Genomic DNA, 14,001 nt, shown 5'->3' with positions numbered 1-14,001 from the left:
AAGGTGGTCAGAGAAATACCTCAATTACTTTTTGGGTTTATATTTTATTAATTTGATTTGACTTGGATTGTACATGGTACTTACACATATCGCCATAGAATACAAACATTTATTTTGGGGAATGCACGAAATCTATTGTGCGAATGGTGTTTTCAGATTAGGCAACGTTATTTCTCATCATTAAACGAGTTTTAGCATTATAGTCAAAAAATGTGCCTTTTTTTTATTGCTAATTTAAGAATTGCATAATAAATTAAATTACGCTACAACTAATATTAAATTGTCGCATAATGTATTTGTTTTATAACTTTTCTTAATTTTGTTATACATAATACATACATGCATATTTTCTACATATTTTCTACGATTTAAGATTTAGAATGCACTTTGCAGCTATTTTAATCGTAACTATTAAGAAAAGTTCATTACCGGAAAGTATTTTCCGAGCCTTCGAATTTTCTTCATAGTGACAAAGCATTTAGAGCCGGTAATATGTATTGCTTTGGTAAGGCTTTTATCTTCCAAAATCAAATCGATTTCTTCGATTGAATTTAGATTATAAATATCTTTTGGTGTTTCGTTGGATTTCTTTTTGTTGTTGTTATTATTGTAGTTGTTGTTGTTGCTACTATTGTTATAGTTCTTACTATAGTTGGTGTCAATAAAATATTGCTTTTGCTGAAGCGTTGCTTTGGCTGCATTCAATGTGTTCATAATTTGGTCCGTGGTATCTGTATCTGGATTAATTTCCGACTCATCGTCATATTCTTCTTTAGTTTCGGCAACGGAGAATGTGTTTAAGTTGAACAATGAATTTCTTTGCTCGATATGTTGTTGCATTGACGCATCATTTATATAGCTACGATGACGCATCTCGAATTCTTGAGCCTCTGTGATGCGATCCAGGGATTGACTTTCACGAATGCGCCTCCGACGAGTTGTTGTACTTTCCACTAACACCAATTGCTGTTTTTCCGCATGGGAATGCTTATCAACATGATCTTTATTCTGTTTCCTGCTCTTTTGTGTGTGAGATTTGCGTGTTTCCTCAGTTTTATTTGGCTTTAAATTAAAAGAAAAATTTTAGCAATGTACGAATTTCTATGCAGCTACTTTGATACTATTTACCTCTTTACATTGTCCCTGCTCTTCCTTTTTTCCGCTTACACCAGAATTACTGTTCGAAATAAAAGTAGCTCCACTGCTATTCGATCCTGGCGGTGGATACAATTGATCCTGCGAGTCGCTGGAGTCGTCATGCGAGTCTCGCCGATGCATACGAAATCTAATGGGCGTGTCACCAACAAACTTATTGATTTTCTTCTTGTTTCGTGTCTTTGTATCATCGTCGGATGCCTCGGAGCTGCTGCACGATGGTGTGCGTATCTTATTTAGCTTTGTACGACGGTGCGTCAGTACAGGATTCTTGCTGCTGCTGGGCAACGGCTTCAGCTTGCCAATTTCGAGTTCCTTCAAGCCGCTTATAGTGTCTTCATCCACCCTGGCACACTTCTCCATTTGCTTGAGCTTCTGGGAGAGCGACATGTCCGTGGAGTGAACAATCTTTGTGCGTGTATTACTTGGCACCTCGGCAGCCGGCGCTGGTGCTGACGAGCAGGAGCGCTCTTGCACGGAGCGATTTAGGCGTCCATCGGAAATTGACTCACGTCGGGTTGAGGCCACTTTTAGTTCATTTCCTACGTCACAGCTCTCATTGGCAGACTCCTCTTCCTCCTCCTCCCGCACAATGCTGCATTTGCGGGTACGCTTATCCTTTAATTAATTAAATTCATGATTATCAACAATTAATAAATAAATAATCAACTGCTTAAAACTTACCGGCTTGGCATTGTCATTTCCAAATTGTGCCGCTGGTGTTACATTAATGCTGATAGGCACAACTACTTTGGGATTTTCTGTTGGACTCGGTTTGTCTGCTGGGACCCGGCGATTTAAGTCTCCCATTCTATATTCAATAATTGATTATAGAGTAATCAATACTATGGATGAGTGTTTGTACTTACTTTAAGCCAGCCTCATTAAACTTCAGTTTCTGCTCCTCCTCGCGTCGCCTGCGCAAACGAATCTCTGCTAGCAAAAAATATGTGGCCGTTATGTGATTGTACTTATTTTTATCCAGAGCTCTGTACGAAATGAAACATTAATATTTTCAAATAGCATTAAATGATAAATGATTACTTACTGCAGTATCTCTTCCTTGGACGCAATGTTTCCGTTTATCATTTTCTGTATTATAAAGGCATGATCCTCCTCACTCAGCTGCTCACGACTCACCAGAGGTACTGAGTGCTCCACCGAATCCGGCTCATCGATTTGCTTTAGCCATGAGGATGATGCGATTTCCTCGACTGTGGCACGCTTCTTTGGATCCCGCACCAGCATGGTGGCAATTAAACAGCGACATTCCTGTGTCACGTGCGATGGTACTGTGTATTTGCAATCCATAATCATGGTTAGCGTCTCCGAGTCATTGGCCTTCTCAAAAGGCGCCTGGCCACAGACCAGCATATACAGTATAACGCCAAGCGACCAAATATCTAACAGATAATGTCAATAATTAAATAGAGCTTATCATGTGATACACACAGACAGACAGACAGACAGACAGACACACACTTACCTACGGCGGGCGCATCGTACGAGTCACCCAATAAAATTTCCGGGGCCGAATATGCAAGGCTACCGCAAAATGTCTCCAGTTTTTGACCGGGCGAGAATTTGTTGCTAAATCCAAAGTCCGTAAGCTTGACAAGACCCAATTTTTCAAAGAATACGACATTCTCCGGTTTCAAGTCCCTGTGCGTTCAACACGTATAAGTTACGTTACGTAAACTGTAGACTGACTATACTAAGTACTCGTATTATTCAAGCTGCTTACCTGTGCACTACGTGCAGCTGATGACAGTACGTGATCGCACGAAGTATTTGCCGGAAATACTTACGGGCCAACTCCTCACTTAGTCCGGCATCGTGTTTCATTATATAATCATAGAGATCGCCGCCATCGCCCAGTTCCAGCACCAGATATAATTTAGTCTGTGTGTCAATGACCTCATAGAGTCTAACCACATTTGGATGTTGCACCAGCTTCATACAGCTGTATAGACGAATCCAGTTTATATCACATGTTATGATTGTATCCTTCTCAACTCACCGAACTTCCTGAAACAAATGCGCTTTGGAGACCTCATCCAGTTTTGTTTTATCAACAACTTTCACTGCCACTTTGGCACCCGTAAACACATGACGGGCCAACTTGACAACAGCAAAATGACCCGAGCCTAGAGTCTCCTCCAGATCATATAATCCAGCAATCTTGCCATCGCACAACCCTCCGCCAACCGGTTGCGTTTCCAAGGTCATGATCCTGCTTATCTTTGCCACTTATTGACCCGCGCGTTGTGTGTGCAATTCTCCAAGTTGAACTGAAACCACTAGAAATGCAATTTGTATGAGAGAATTTTGTTTAGTACAGTACTTTAAATCAGCTAGCTGACTACATTTTGAGATAAAGCTACTGCACATAACATTGTTACTCATAGTGAGCATCTTGCATGTTCTTTCGTTGTTCCTATCGAATTGTAGCTATTCTTTATTCACATTTCTTATTAAAACAATTTCCAATTAGTGCAATATTCGTTTTCACTTTTGGGTCCTGTGTCCCAAGCAGGGAGTGGGTACAAGAGCACTCAAGGAACAGGGCTGTTACACAAGGGGCAAGCAATAGGGCAGGGCTGTTGTTACCGTTTTCCAGCAGCCGACCGACGCACGCAAAACTATAATATGGGCTCCATTTTACGGCTTGTAATAAGGAAACTTTGCGTTTAAGTTGCCAATCCAATATGTCGCTTCTCACACTTTGCTGTTTATCACTCACGAAAATTACTTATTTTAAACCTTTTGTGTATACTTGTACAATCAATTCGTATGAACGTCGCTCGGATTCTATTGAACTAAACCCTGAACTGAACGAACGAACTAAATCCCTGATTGTAGGTCACAAAACATATTTCCCAATATTTCGTTGGTTGATTTGAATTTCCAGCACATTTTCGTTAATTATAAATGAAATTCATAATGACGATGTTTTCCAGATTATAAATAAAAGTTTGATTGTTGTCCTTCCTTCTTCTTCTTGAAATCGGATAAATAAATAACGCGACTCTGTTGGATTTAAAAGATTTAATTAAGTTAATTGTTATCCTGTTTGTTGTATAAATTATATATTGAAATAATGGCCAGGATTTGTTGACAGGATTGGTTTTCCATTTGGTTTCTTTCCCTCTATTTATTTGATTGATTGGGATTCCGACGCCTTCTTTCATCAGCGGCAGCAGCGATTGTTTATTTTTTTTCTTCATTCATTTCCCTCTCTTTTGGGATAAGGCGAGGATGGCATCGATGCAAAGCTTTTTTAAGTTGTAAAAAAAAATGCTAATGTTTTGATGAAGGGTGGAGAGGGGGGAGGGAGGAGCACTACGTATCCACGAAATAGCTTTTTATTGGCAGGACATTGTACGCATTCTACCAAGACTTGATCGCTTTTCCGCTCCCTTACGTGAAATATACTCCCTTTTAAAATATACGGGGATTTGGTGCTAATTTTGTATGATCCGCCATTTCATCAAACAAATCCCGTTATAATGGCGGCGTGGCGTCCTAAAACCAAGGGCTGTCCATCCGGTTAAAGTTTCCGATCTGTTTTGATTTTTTGTACTTAAAAAAACAGGTACATTTCCGAAATTGGGTGTTTTTCATTTTTGGATTTTCGGATTTTTTATTTTTAATTTTCTAGAATTTTTTAAATTTTTGCATAATTTTTTTTAGAATTTTCTTGATTTTTCGATATAATTTTTTTTTTAGAATTAAATTAGATAACTCCTCTTCCCGACGGCTGACGAACTTCAAACCTTTTTTAAAATTTTAAGCTTAATTTTGTCTAATTTCTAAATTTCATTTTTCATCAAATTTATTATCTTTTATTGAGTTTTTTTGCCTTTTTTAAATATGCAATTTTTGTCAGTGATGGCAGGCTTGGCCGTCAGTGTTGAGACGGTGTGGAAGACTTCCCCCAAGGGCAAAGGCTGCCACCCTGCAAAATTTCCCGATCCGGTTTTTTTGTACTTAAAAATACAAGTATAATTTTTGTACCCATTTTCAGATTTTTTTTGCTAGAATTTTTAAAATGTTTCCAACATTTTTGTAAGAACTTTCTCTATTTCTTTAAAGTTCTTTTATTTTTTCAGAATTAAATTTTCTATCTTCTGTTCCCTTGGGCTGACGAGCTTTAAACCTTCATTAAAATGTTTATCTTAATTTTGTCTAATTTCGAATTTTAAATTTTCATTAAAATATTAAGTATTTCAAATTTTCCAGCACTGTTTTATTAAATTGTTCGCTGCCACCTGTCAGAAAAAAGTTTCCGTTTCTAGAGCTGCCAGACCGTTGAATTTGTCAATGTTGCGATCCTTTTTGTAAAATAAAATTCTTTTGAAGGCAGCATTTTTAATATTTTCTCAAAATTGCTTCTAGAATGCTTTCGAGCTTTCGGTTTAAATGAAATGAAATTAAATTATATTCGCCTAAATCACAACAGAATTTATCTAATTTTGGATGACAAAATTATTGGTAAATGAACGAAAAATACATAATATTGTGCTCCTGCCATTTTTTTTTATCCGAATCCGGTGATCTACTTACCAATGGAATGATCGAAAAAAGGTCTTTAAATGTAGTGGTTTTGGAAAATTGATAAATGAAAAACTTTGCAACAAATTAAAATGTTTAAGAAAATTTGAAGCTTGATATTAGTTAAAATGAAAGGTGTTCATTTTAATTTTTTTTTTTCGAATTTTTAAGTTCTTAATGAGCACCTTGATTTTATCTCATTTCGAATTTATATAAATTGGTTATAACTGTTCTCATTGCTTTTATAACAATTGTATGTTGTTTCAAATTGTTAATTTAAATAACGCGCCACTTCCATTCTTAGTGCTTGTGGACTCGAGACGATTACTTATCGACTCGCGACTCGATTTATTTAATATCAACTCGTGACCAAGTAACAGTATGCAATTAACGCCCATCTCTATAATCTGTCTAAAGGCATAAAAACAATTTTTTTTAGTTTTTAAAAGCCTCGGTTGTTTTGTTTATCTAAAATAAACTTGTGGACAAAACCGGTGGTCAGTCTCTATGCCCTGGAAGCTTTGTTCTTCCAGTACCGTACCTGGTCAATGCATTAGTCATATACGCTCACGTAGTGTTCAGAGCACCACAAAAAAAGGGCCATAATCTAAATTTTCAATTAAAGTTAAAAAATAAATAATTCGAAGGCGAGTCATATAATGAATTTGAGTTTTAATAATCCACAAAAATGCTCGCCTATTGAAAGTAAGCACTGCACAGAATTGGACTTGGGTCAAAAGGTGAGCCTACCATAATCGAACTCTATTACATGACTCTCGATTTTTACTACCTTTGCACTATTGTTGATATTGTTAATAGGCGAGCAACAGCCTTTCCAAGCGCAACATGAGATACCAAGATAAAGAGAAGCTATTTAGCTGCTCACTAAATTCACTTTCCAAGCGCGACGATGGTCTCGAGGATGATGCTACAGGTTCTGGAACGGGCCTCGTGGGTCTGCAAAACATTGCGAATACGTGTTATATGAACTCGGCTCTGCAGGCTTTGAGCAATCTGTCGCCTGTGACGCATTATTTTATCAACTGCAGCGAAATTGTGGAGCACATTGCCAGCACTTCACGCTCGAAGCCAGCTGGTTTAGCCAAAAGCTATCAGCGCCTAATGCAGGAAATCTGGTTGCACGTTGACGATCCAAAGGGTAATTATTCTATAGTACTATCTAAGTCATTCATAAACTTTGTTTCCACACTATTTAGATTATCTGGCGCCGCGGGGCATTTTGTATGGCATTCGTTCGGTTCATCCCATGTTCCGAGGCTATCAGCAACATGATACCCAGGAGTTTCTTCGCTGCTTTATGGATCAGCTGCATGAGGAGCTTACGGAGCAAATGAGCGCACCACTTCTACAGCAGCAGCCGACACAGCCGGCTCAGCAACAGGCGAACGAAACGGATGATGAGAACTGTGATGAGGAGCAGCTGCCAAAGACATGCAACACACCCACTGCATCGGAAAGCGAGTACGACACTTGTGAAAGCAGCATCTCTGATCACTCATCGGAAATACTGATGAAGACCGAGTACTTTGTACCGCCACATCGCAACAGCAGCAGCAATCCAATTTCAGATGCATCTGGTCCACAACAGCAGAGCCCGAAGACAGTTCAGGAATCAAAACAGGTGGAAGCAGCGCATTCAATCATCAGTGATGTGTTCGATGGCAAGCTGCTGTCTTCAGTGCAGTGTCTAACATGTGATCGCGTCTCGACGAGAGAAGAGACATTCCAGGATCTATCGTTGCCCATACCCAACCGAGACTTTCTTAATGTACTACATCAGACTCACAGCCTGAGCGTACAAAGTCTAAATGCCGCGGATTTGGCATCGGCGCGCAGCAACGAGGGTTGGATATCCTGGATGTGGAACATGGTGAGATCCTGGATATTTGGTCCATCTGTGACGCTCTACGACTGCATGGCCAGTTTCTTCAGTGCCGATGAACTCAAAGGCGACAATATGTATAGGTGAGTGTTCCTCATTGTTATTTAATATTTATACAATAATCAAATGATGATTATGTTTCATCTACAGTTGCGAGCGTTGCAATAAACTGCGCACGGGCATTAAGTACTCGCGTGTGCTCAACTTACCGGAGGTACTATGCATACACCTCAAGCGATTTCGTCACGATCTATCCTACAGCTCAAAGATATCCTCGCATGTGTACTTTCCTCTCGAGGGCTTTGATATGCGGCCGTACTTGCACAAGGACTGTAGATCCCAGGTGCCCACCTACAATCTATGCTCGGTCATTTGTCACCATGGCACGGTTGGAGGCGGACACTACACGTGCTATGCTCGCAACGCTCTCAATGGCCGTTGGTACGAGTTTGACGATCAATTTGTGACGGAAGTGTCGCCCGATATAGTCCAGAACTGTCAGGCTTATGTGCTATTCTACCAAAAACACAATCCCCAAATGCAAATGTTGCGCGAGGAGGCCATCAATTTGTCCACTACGAATCCGTTGTACGAAGGCGACATACAATTCTATGTGACACGCGAGTGGCTTTCACGACTGGCAACATTTTCAGAGCCAGGTCCGATAAACAATCAGGATATGCTCTGTCCGCACGGCGGTATACTACATTCCAAATCAGCGCTTATTAGTCAAATTGCAGTGCCCATTCCGCAGCCGTTGTGGGATTATCTGTACAATAGATTTGGTGGTGGTCCGGCCGTAAACATCATGTTTGAGTGTGAGATTTGTAAGCGAGCAGCAGAAGCGCTTGCCCGTCGTCAACTGTACGAGCTGACCGTGTTTACCAAATACAATGGATTGCAGAGTGAATTGGACTCGACTGCCATCTATGCAATCGCCATGCCTTGGCTACGCGCGTGGCAGCAGTTCTCTCGCGGCATCACCCACAAGGAGCCGGGGCCCATTAACAACGATGGCATTACCGATACCAATGCCCACAATGGATCATCCATTAGTTGTGTACGCGTTGGCTCCGACTATGCCCAGCTCAATGCGCTTTTGTGGCGATTCTTACATGGCATTTATGGCGGTGGACCCGAAATCATGCTAAGAAGTGCGCTATCCGATGACGAGGCTGATGAGATTGAAATAATCGATCAAGACGATGAAGAAGATGAGGATGAAGACTTGGCTGCCATCTATATGAATAATCAATCGGATACCGAAAGTAGTTTGGGCAGACGCCACACTGAGAGCCCATTGGCATCGCCATCGTTATCTCCAGCGCCGGCGATAACGCCAGAACCGCGGCCAGTTGAGCCCGAGGTACCAGTACCAGTAACCGTAATAAAAACTGAGTCTGTGACTGCTGATGTTAAATCCAATGGCAGCAACAGTTCCGGCTCCAGGCGCGGAAAGTCGAGCAACAAGCCCATCAAAGTGGCGGCATTGCGCATGAATATGCGTAAACGAGGCAGAAATCGCAATGCGTTAAAACAGCATACCGAGATGTTTGGTGCCAAAGGTAACTATAACTGACATGCCGTTGAACTAACTAGACATTCATAATTCGTAACTAACAATAATTTCAGGTCAATACAATCCACATACAGACGCTGGCTCGGAGCCTAAAGCTGATATGGAGCATAACGATATCCGTGATAAAGAACAAAGATCAGCTGCAGCAGCCACTGGAGGCACTGGAGGAGCTGCATTTCAAACAGAGTACACCATACCATTCCAAAGCGACAATTTCCAAGTCAACGGCCCACGCGACAAGAAGCGGGAGAGGAATAAGCTACGCAATAACAACAAGGAGAACGTTAAGCTGCAGAAATTTGTAACGCTGCGCGAGGCAAATGGAGCCAATGACGAGACTGATATATGATCGACAACCAGTTCGAAACGGATAGCATTTTGTGAGAGTCAATCGCCGCCGAGATTTAGGCCAAAATCAAAGTTTAGGCATAAATAATAATGTTTGTAGTTAAATACCTCAGCGTTTAATGGGGTGGAGGCTATATAAAACTATGTAAAAATTGTATTTATAAATTTAAGCGTATGGATTGCTAACCCCATAGTAATTGTAGTTAGTACCCAGTACCCGATGGGAATGAGAATGAATGAAACTTATACAATAAGCGAATAAGCGAGTGTATGGCTCTGTGTTCTTTGTGATTTTGCATTCGTTTTTTACACCCAATCCCCAACACAAACAAGTTGTACATAATGTTGTAGCCAAAATGTCGAATGGAGCGCGAACACAAAATAAAATAGCTTAAGTAACAAATATAACTTGAAAAGGTTAAGAAATTCACACATGTACATTATATTATATTTATTACTCGTACTCGTATGTAGAGTGATCATTCAAAAGGTGTAACTTTTTTGATACTTGATGCTATTTCTGTTTTTCATTTGTTTTTATTCATTTACTTTGAATCCTTAAATATATTATGTGTATAAAGTGATCACTCAAGAAGTAAAAATACTTGAAATGAAATCAGATTTACTTGACTTTATAAGAAATGTTTGTAATTGCTTTCATTAGCTGTAAATATTTGTGGGCCGGAGAAATGAGATGCCAAGAGAAAATAGACAAGCACAGCATTGGTCTACATTAAATGTGTGGTCTATTTATAGAGCTTGTAGTATCTACATATGTACGTTCCGTCCGTTCCGTTCTCTATATGTTCTCTACCAACTCTTGCCCTACATCTTGACGTTGTTTCAGTCGTCAGTTCAGTGAAAAGGAAACGTGTGTGGATTCACAAGCACTTTGTGTGTATTTAATAGAAAATCGTTAATTCAAGTGACACCCATTTGGGGTATTCGTAATATTGTGAAAAGGTCAAAAGGGAAAACACTTTCGACATGAGTCCGTGTGCGGTGTGTGAAGCTCCAACAAAAAGCAATTGCTCCAACTGCAACCAGGTGTCCTATTGCTCCGTTGAGCATCAGAAACAGGACTGGAAGACGCACAAGGGACATTGTTTCCCATTTAAGGTTCCCATTTATAAATCATATTACTTAATTGGTAGCCGGTTGTTAAATTTAACCTCAACCTAACAGATTGCGCAGAATGATATTCTCGGTCGGCATTTGGTCGCCACACGTAACATTAAGCCCTACGAAATTGTGCTGAAGGAGGCGCCTCTGATGCGTGGACCGTCTCAAATCTCGGCACCGGTTTGTATGGGATGCTTGAACAGCATCGAGGCCAGCGATCACATCAATTGTGACAAGTGTGGATGGCCACTGTGTGGTCCGGAGTGTCAGGCGCTGGAGGAGCACAAGGCGGAATGTCAGCTGACCCAAGATCGTGGCCAGAAAGTGAATGTCCAGGAGTTTAATGGCCCACATCCGTTGTACACCTGCGTTAGCACTGTGAGATGTTTGCTCATCAATGAAACCAATCCTGCAAATGCGGAAAAGTTCAAGCAGCTCGAGTCTCTGGAACACACGCGACGTGGCTCTAATCAATGGAAGGCGGACTTGGCCAGCATTGGACAATTCATACCCAAGTAAAACTCTATTCATACAACGCATTTCTTAGACTCTATAATTCTACAAAGATGTTTCCATTGCAAAGATTCTTTCGAACGCAGAAATTTAGCGAAGAGGAAATTATGCGCGCTGTTGGCGCTCTTCAGATAAATGGACATGAGGTGCCCACTTCGGATCCCCCACATGTTGCTGTCTTCTACACAGCCTCGTTCACGGAAAACTCCTGTCTGCCGAACCTGGCCAAGAGTTTCAACAAACACGGACACTGTATGCTTTGGGCCCCGAAAGAAATCAAAAAGAATTCACATTTGAGCATTTGCTACTCGGATGCAGTCTGGGGCACAGCGGATCGACAGCGACACTTGATGCAGACAAAGCTATTCAAGTGCATCTGCGAACGTTGCCAGGATGTCACCGAACTGGGCACAAACTACAGTGCCATCAAGTGTGAGGATCGCAAGTGCTCGGGTCTTCTGCTGCCAAGCAAGGCGGATGACTGGAACGGCAGCTGGCGGTTTGTGTTTCAACTGATCCAAGTAAATCTTCTCGAATCTAAAACATCATTGTTTTCAGCTGTTCCGAGTGTCAGAAACAAGTGCAGAAAAAATATGTGGACGGCATTCTGGAGCGAGCGGGACAGGACATTCAGAGTATGGAAAAAACGGCAGAAAATGGTTTCAAGTGAGTTACTGTTTGATTCAGAATGGAAATTCATTAACCAGCGATTAAAACCGTATTCGAAATCCGTGCTAACCAGTTGAAATTGATAACTGTAGCTGAAACTCTAACCAAAACCGAAATAATCGATTAGATTCATGTGTTCCGGCTACTTTCGGTTCAATTAGGCACTAAATTCAAATCGTTTTTCAAAGTAGTTTTAATTTTTTATTTAAATATTGATTAGATCTTTTTTGAAATCAAACAATTTTGTTTATATAAAAAGGTAGCTCCAAGTAGTTTTTCTTATTGAATTTTCATACCGATACTTCAAATGTATCTGACATTCAAGAAACCGGTAAAGGTTGCGAAACCGATATACATATATTTTTGGTAGCCATTAACCAAAAACCAACATACAAACATAACCGAAACCCTCAATGAAATCTTTATTCGATACGGTTTGATACTTTGCTTCAACATAAGATTCTCTTGCACTTGCAGATATCTGAAGCACTATGAGAAATGGTTGCCCCCGATGCATTATCACATGAGCGAAGTGAAAATTCTGTTGGTGCAGCTTATCGCCAAGGATCAAAAGGAGCTAATGGTTTTGTCAGACGAGCAACTTCAAGTTAAACTGCAATTCGCCAGGGATTTAGTTAATCTCTATGAGATTATAGCGCCTTGTAAGTGGAAAAAAATCATAAATTACGTATACGCAGTGTTTACAAAAGATATATTTATTTATTTCCATATACAGGTGAAGTGCGTATGCTTGGAACACTTTGTTTTGAGTTACATTCGGCAATTGCCGAGCACACACGACGTATAGCCCTCGAGACCAGTCTGTCGCCCAAAGAAATGCTGGAGGAATCTTTGCTCTATGTGGAAAAGTGCGTCAGCTATCTGCAATACGAATCGGACATATTTGTCGAGGGACACATTTTAAAACAGGCGAAAATCAATCGCGATGCCCTGCGCATGGTCATTAGAATATCCTAATTGAACCCATTCGTCATCTCTTTATTATTTATCAAATTATTTTGTGCTGGAAAGCTTACAGAAAAAACAGCAATAAAGCATAACATATTTATGAAATGTTATTAACGCCTGCACTACAAATTTCCCTACGTATTCTGTTAACTAGGCCACTGCACTATGGTTTTTTTTCCGTTTTTTTTTTTGGCATAAACTCTAATTTTAAACCTATTGAATTGAAATTTGGTTTGAATATATTTTTTAAGCTCCAAAAATGACCTACCAAGTTTCAAATGATTTGGGGCACTATTTCATATAGCTGCCATATAACCGATCTGGCCGATTTGCCCTAACTTTTTTGTTTATCAAGCTATTGCTTTGAAATGTGGTTTGTATACATTTTGTCTGCTCCCAAGATGACCTACCAAGTTTCATATGATTTGGGGCACTATTTCATATAGCTGCCATATAACCGATCTGGCCGATTTGCCCTAACTTTTTTGTTTATCAAGCTATTGCTTTGAAATGTGGTTTGTATACATTTTGTCTGCTCCCAAGATGACCTACCAAGTTTCATATGATTTGGGGCACTATTTCATATAGCTGCCATATAACCAATCTGGCCGATTTGCCCTAACTCCCAAGATGACCTACCAAGCTGCCATATAACCGATCTGGCCGACATGCAACAAGGCTCCATTAAACATTTTTATTTTTTATTTTCTATTATATTTAACGAAAAAAAACAGTAACAATTATACAAATTCACATTTTAGTATTCATCCATTATTAGTGCTTCATTCTGAAAGTAAAGATACATTTTACAAAAATTTAAATAAGTTTGGTTATGTTACTTACTATAGAAGTTACTCAATTTTCTTCTAGTTGATAGTATTCATCTTCTGAAGCAATAACCTCAAGTCCATCCAGTTCTTCTAATCTTCGTCGGACGAATTCTGTGTGGAATCTGGATCATCATTTTCACATTGAATTTCTAAATGTGGTGCTTGTAGTAGAGATATAACTTCTGCTGGTATGGTTTTCTTTTTGATTGTATTTCGTCGTTCCTTTAAATAGGTACTGGACAGCAACGGATCACTACTATCCATGGATCTATTGAAAACGTCTGTAATATTGTCTAATCGACTGCATTTTCTAGCGTGGCCTCTTCTATCGCTCTTATATAATTTATTTCGGGATTCTG

General features: G+C 40.0%; 3 protein-coding genes across 3 annotated transcripts; 2 read left to right on the top strand and 1 right to left on the bottom strand.

Annotated features, from left to right (window-relative positions):
• Positions 1-24: 24 nt before the first annotated feature.
• Positions 25-3,929, bottom strand: LOC117783899 (SNF-related serine/threonine-protein kinase). The gene is made up of 9 exons (XM_034621465.1): positions 3,766-3,929; positions 3,176-3,455; positions 2,900-3,118; positions 2,642-2,817; positions 2,204-2,558; positions 2,025-2,144; positions 1,840-1,966; positions 1,129-1,773; positions 25-1,062 (listed from the first exon to the last, which is right to left on the bottom strand). The coding sequence occupies exons 2-9, from the start codon at positions 3,382-3,384 to the stop codon at positions 412-414; spliced, it is 2,502 nt and encodes an 833-aa protein (XP_034477356.1). The 5' UTR covers positions 3,385-3,455; positions 3,766-3,929; the 3' UTR covers positions 25-411.
• Positions 3,930-6,097: 2,168 nt separating this feature from the next.
• LOC117783924 (ubiquitin carboxyl-terminal hydrolase 20) lies at positions 6,098-9,977 on the top strand. The gene is made up of 5 exons (XM_034621495.1): positions 6,098-6,449; positions 6,529-6,868; positions 6,927-7,695; positions 7,763-9,177; positions 9,245-9,977. The coding sequence occupies exons 1-5, from the start codon at positions 6,369-6,371 to the stop codon at positions 9,538-9,540; spliced, it is 2,901 nt and encodes a 966-aa protein (XP_034477386.1). The 5' UTR covers positions 6,098-6,368; the 3' UTR covers positions 9,541-9,977.
• A 362-nt stretch (positions 9,978-10,339) lies between these two features.
• Positions 10,340-12,936, top strand: LOC117783925 (SET domain-containing protein SmydA-8). The gene is made up of 6 exons (XM_034621496.1): positions 10,340-10,658; positions 10,725-11,176; positions 11,245-11,673; positions 11,733-11,840; positions 12,321-12,505; positions 12,580-12,936. Exons 1-6 carry the CDS (start codon positions 10,527-10,529, stop codon positions 12,819-12,821), a joined length of 1,548 nt encoding a protein of 515 aa, XP_034477387.1. The 5' UTR covers positions 10,340-10,526; the 3' UTR covers positions 12,822-12,936.
• Positions 12,937-14,001: the final 1,065 nt, after the last annotated feature.

The sequence above is a fragment of the Drosophila innubila genome (genome assembly GCF_004354385.1).
Source record: "Drosophila innubila isolate TH190305 chromosome 2R unlocalized genomic scaffold, UK_Dinn_1.0 1_C_2R, whole genome shotgun sequence".
Lineage (NCBI taxonomy): Eukaryota > Metazoa > Arthropoda > Insecta > Diptera > Drosophilidae > Drosophila > Drosophila innubila.
Note: the sequence above shows the minus strand (reverse complement) of the source record. Positions and strands in the feature narration are given on the sequence as shown.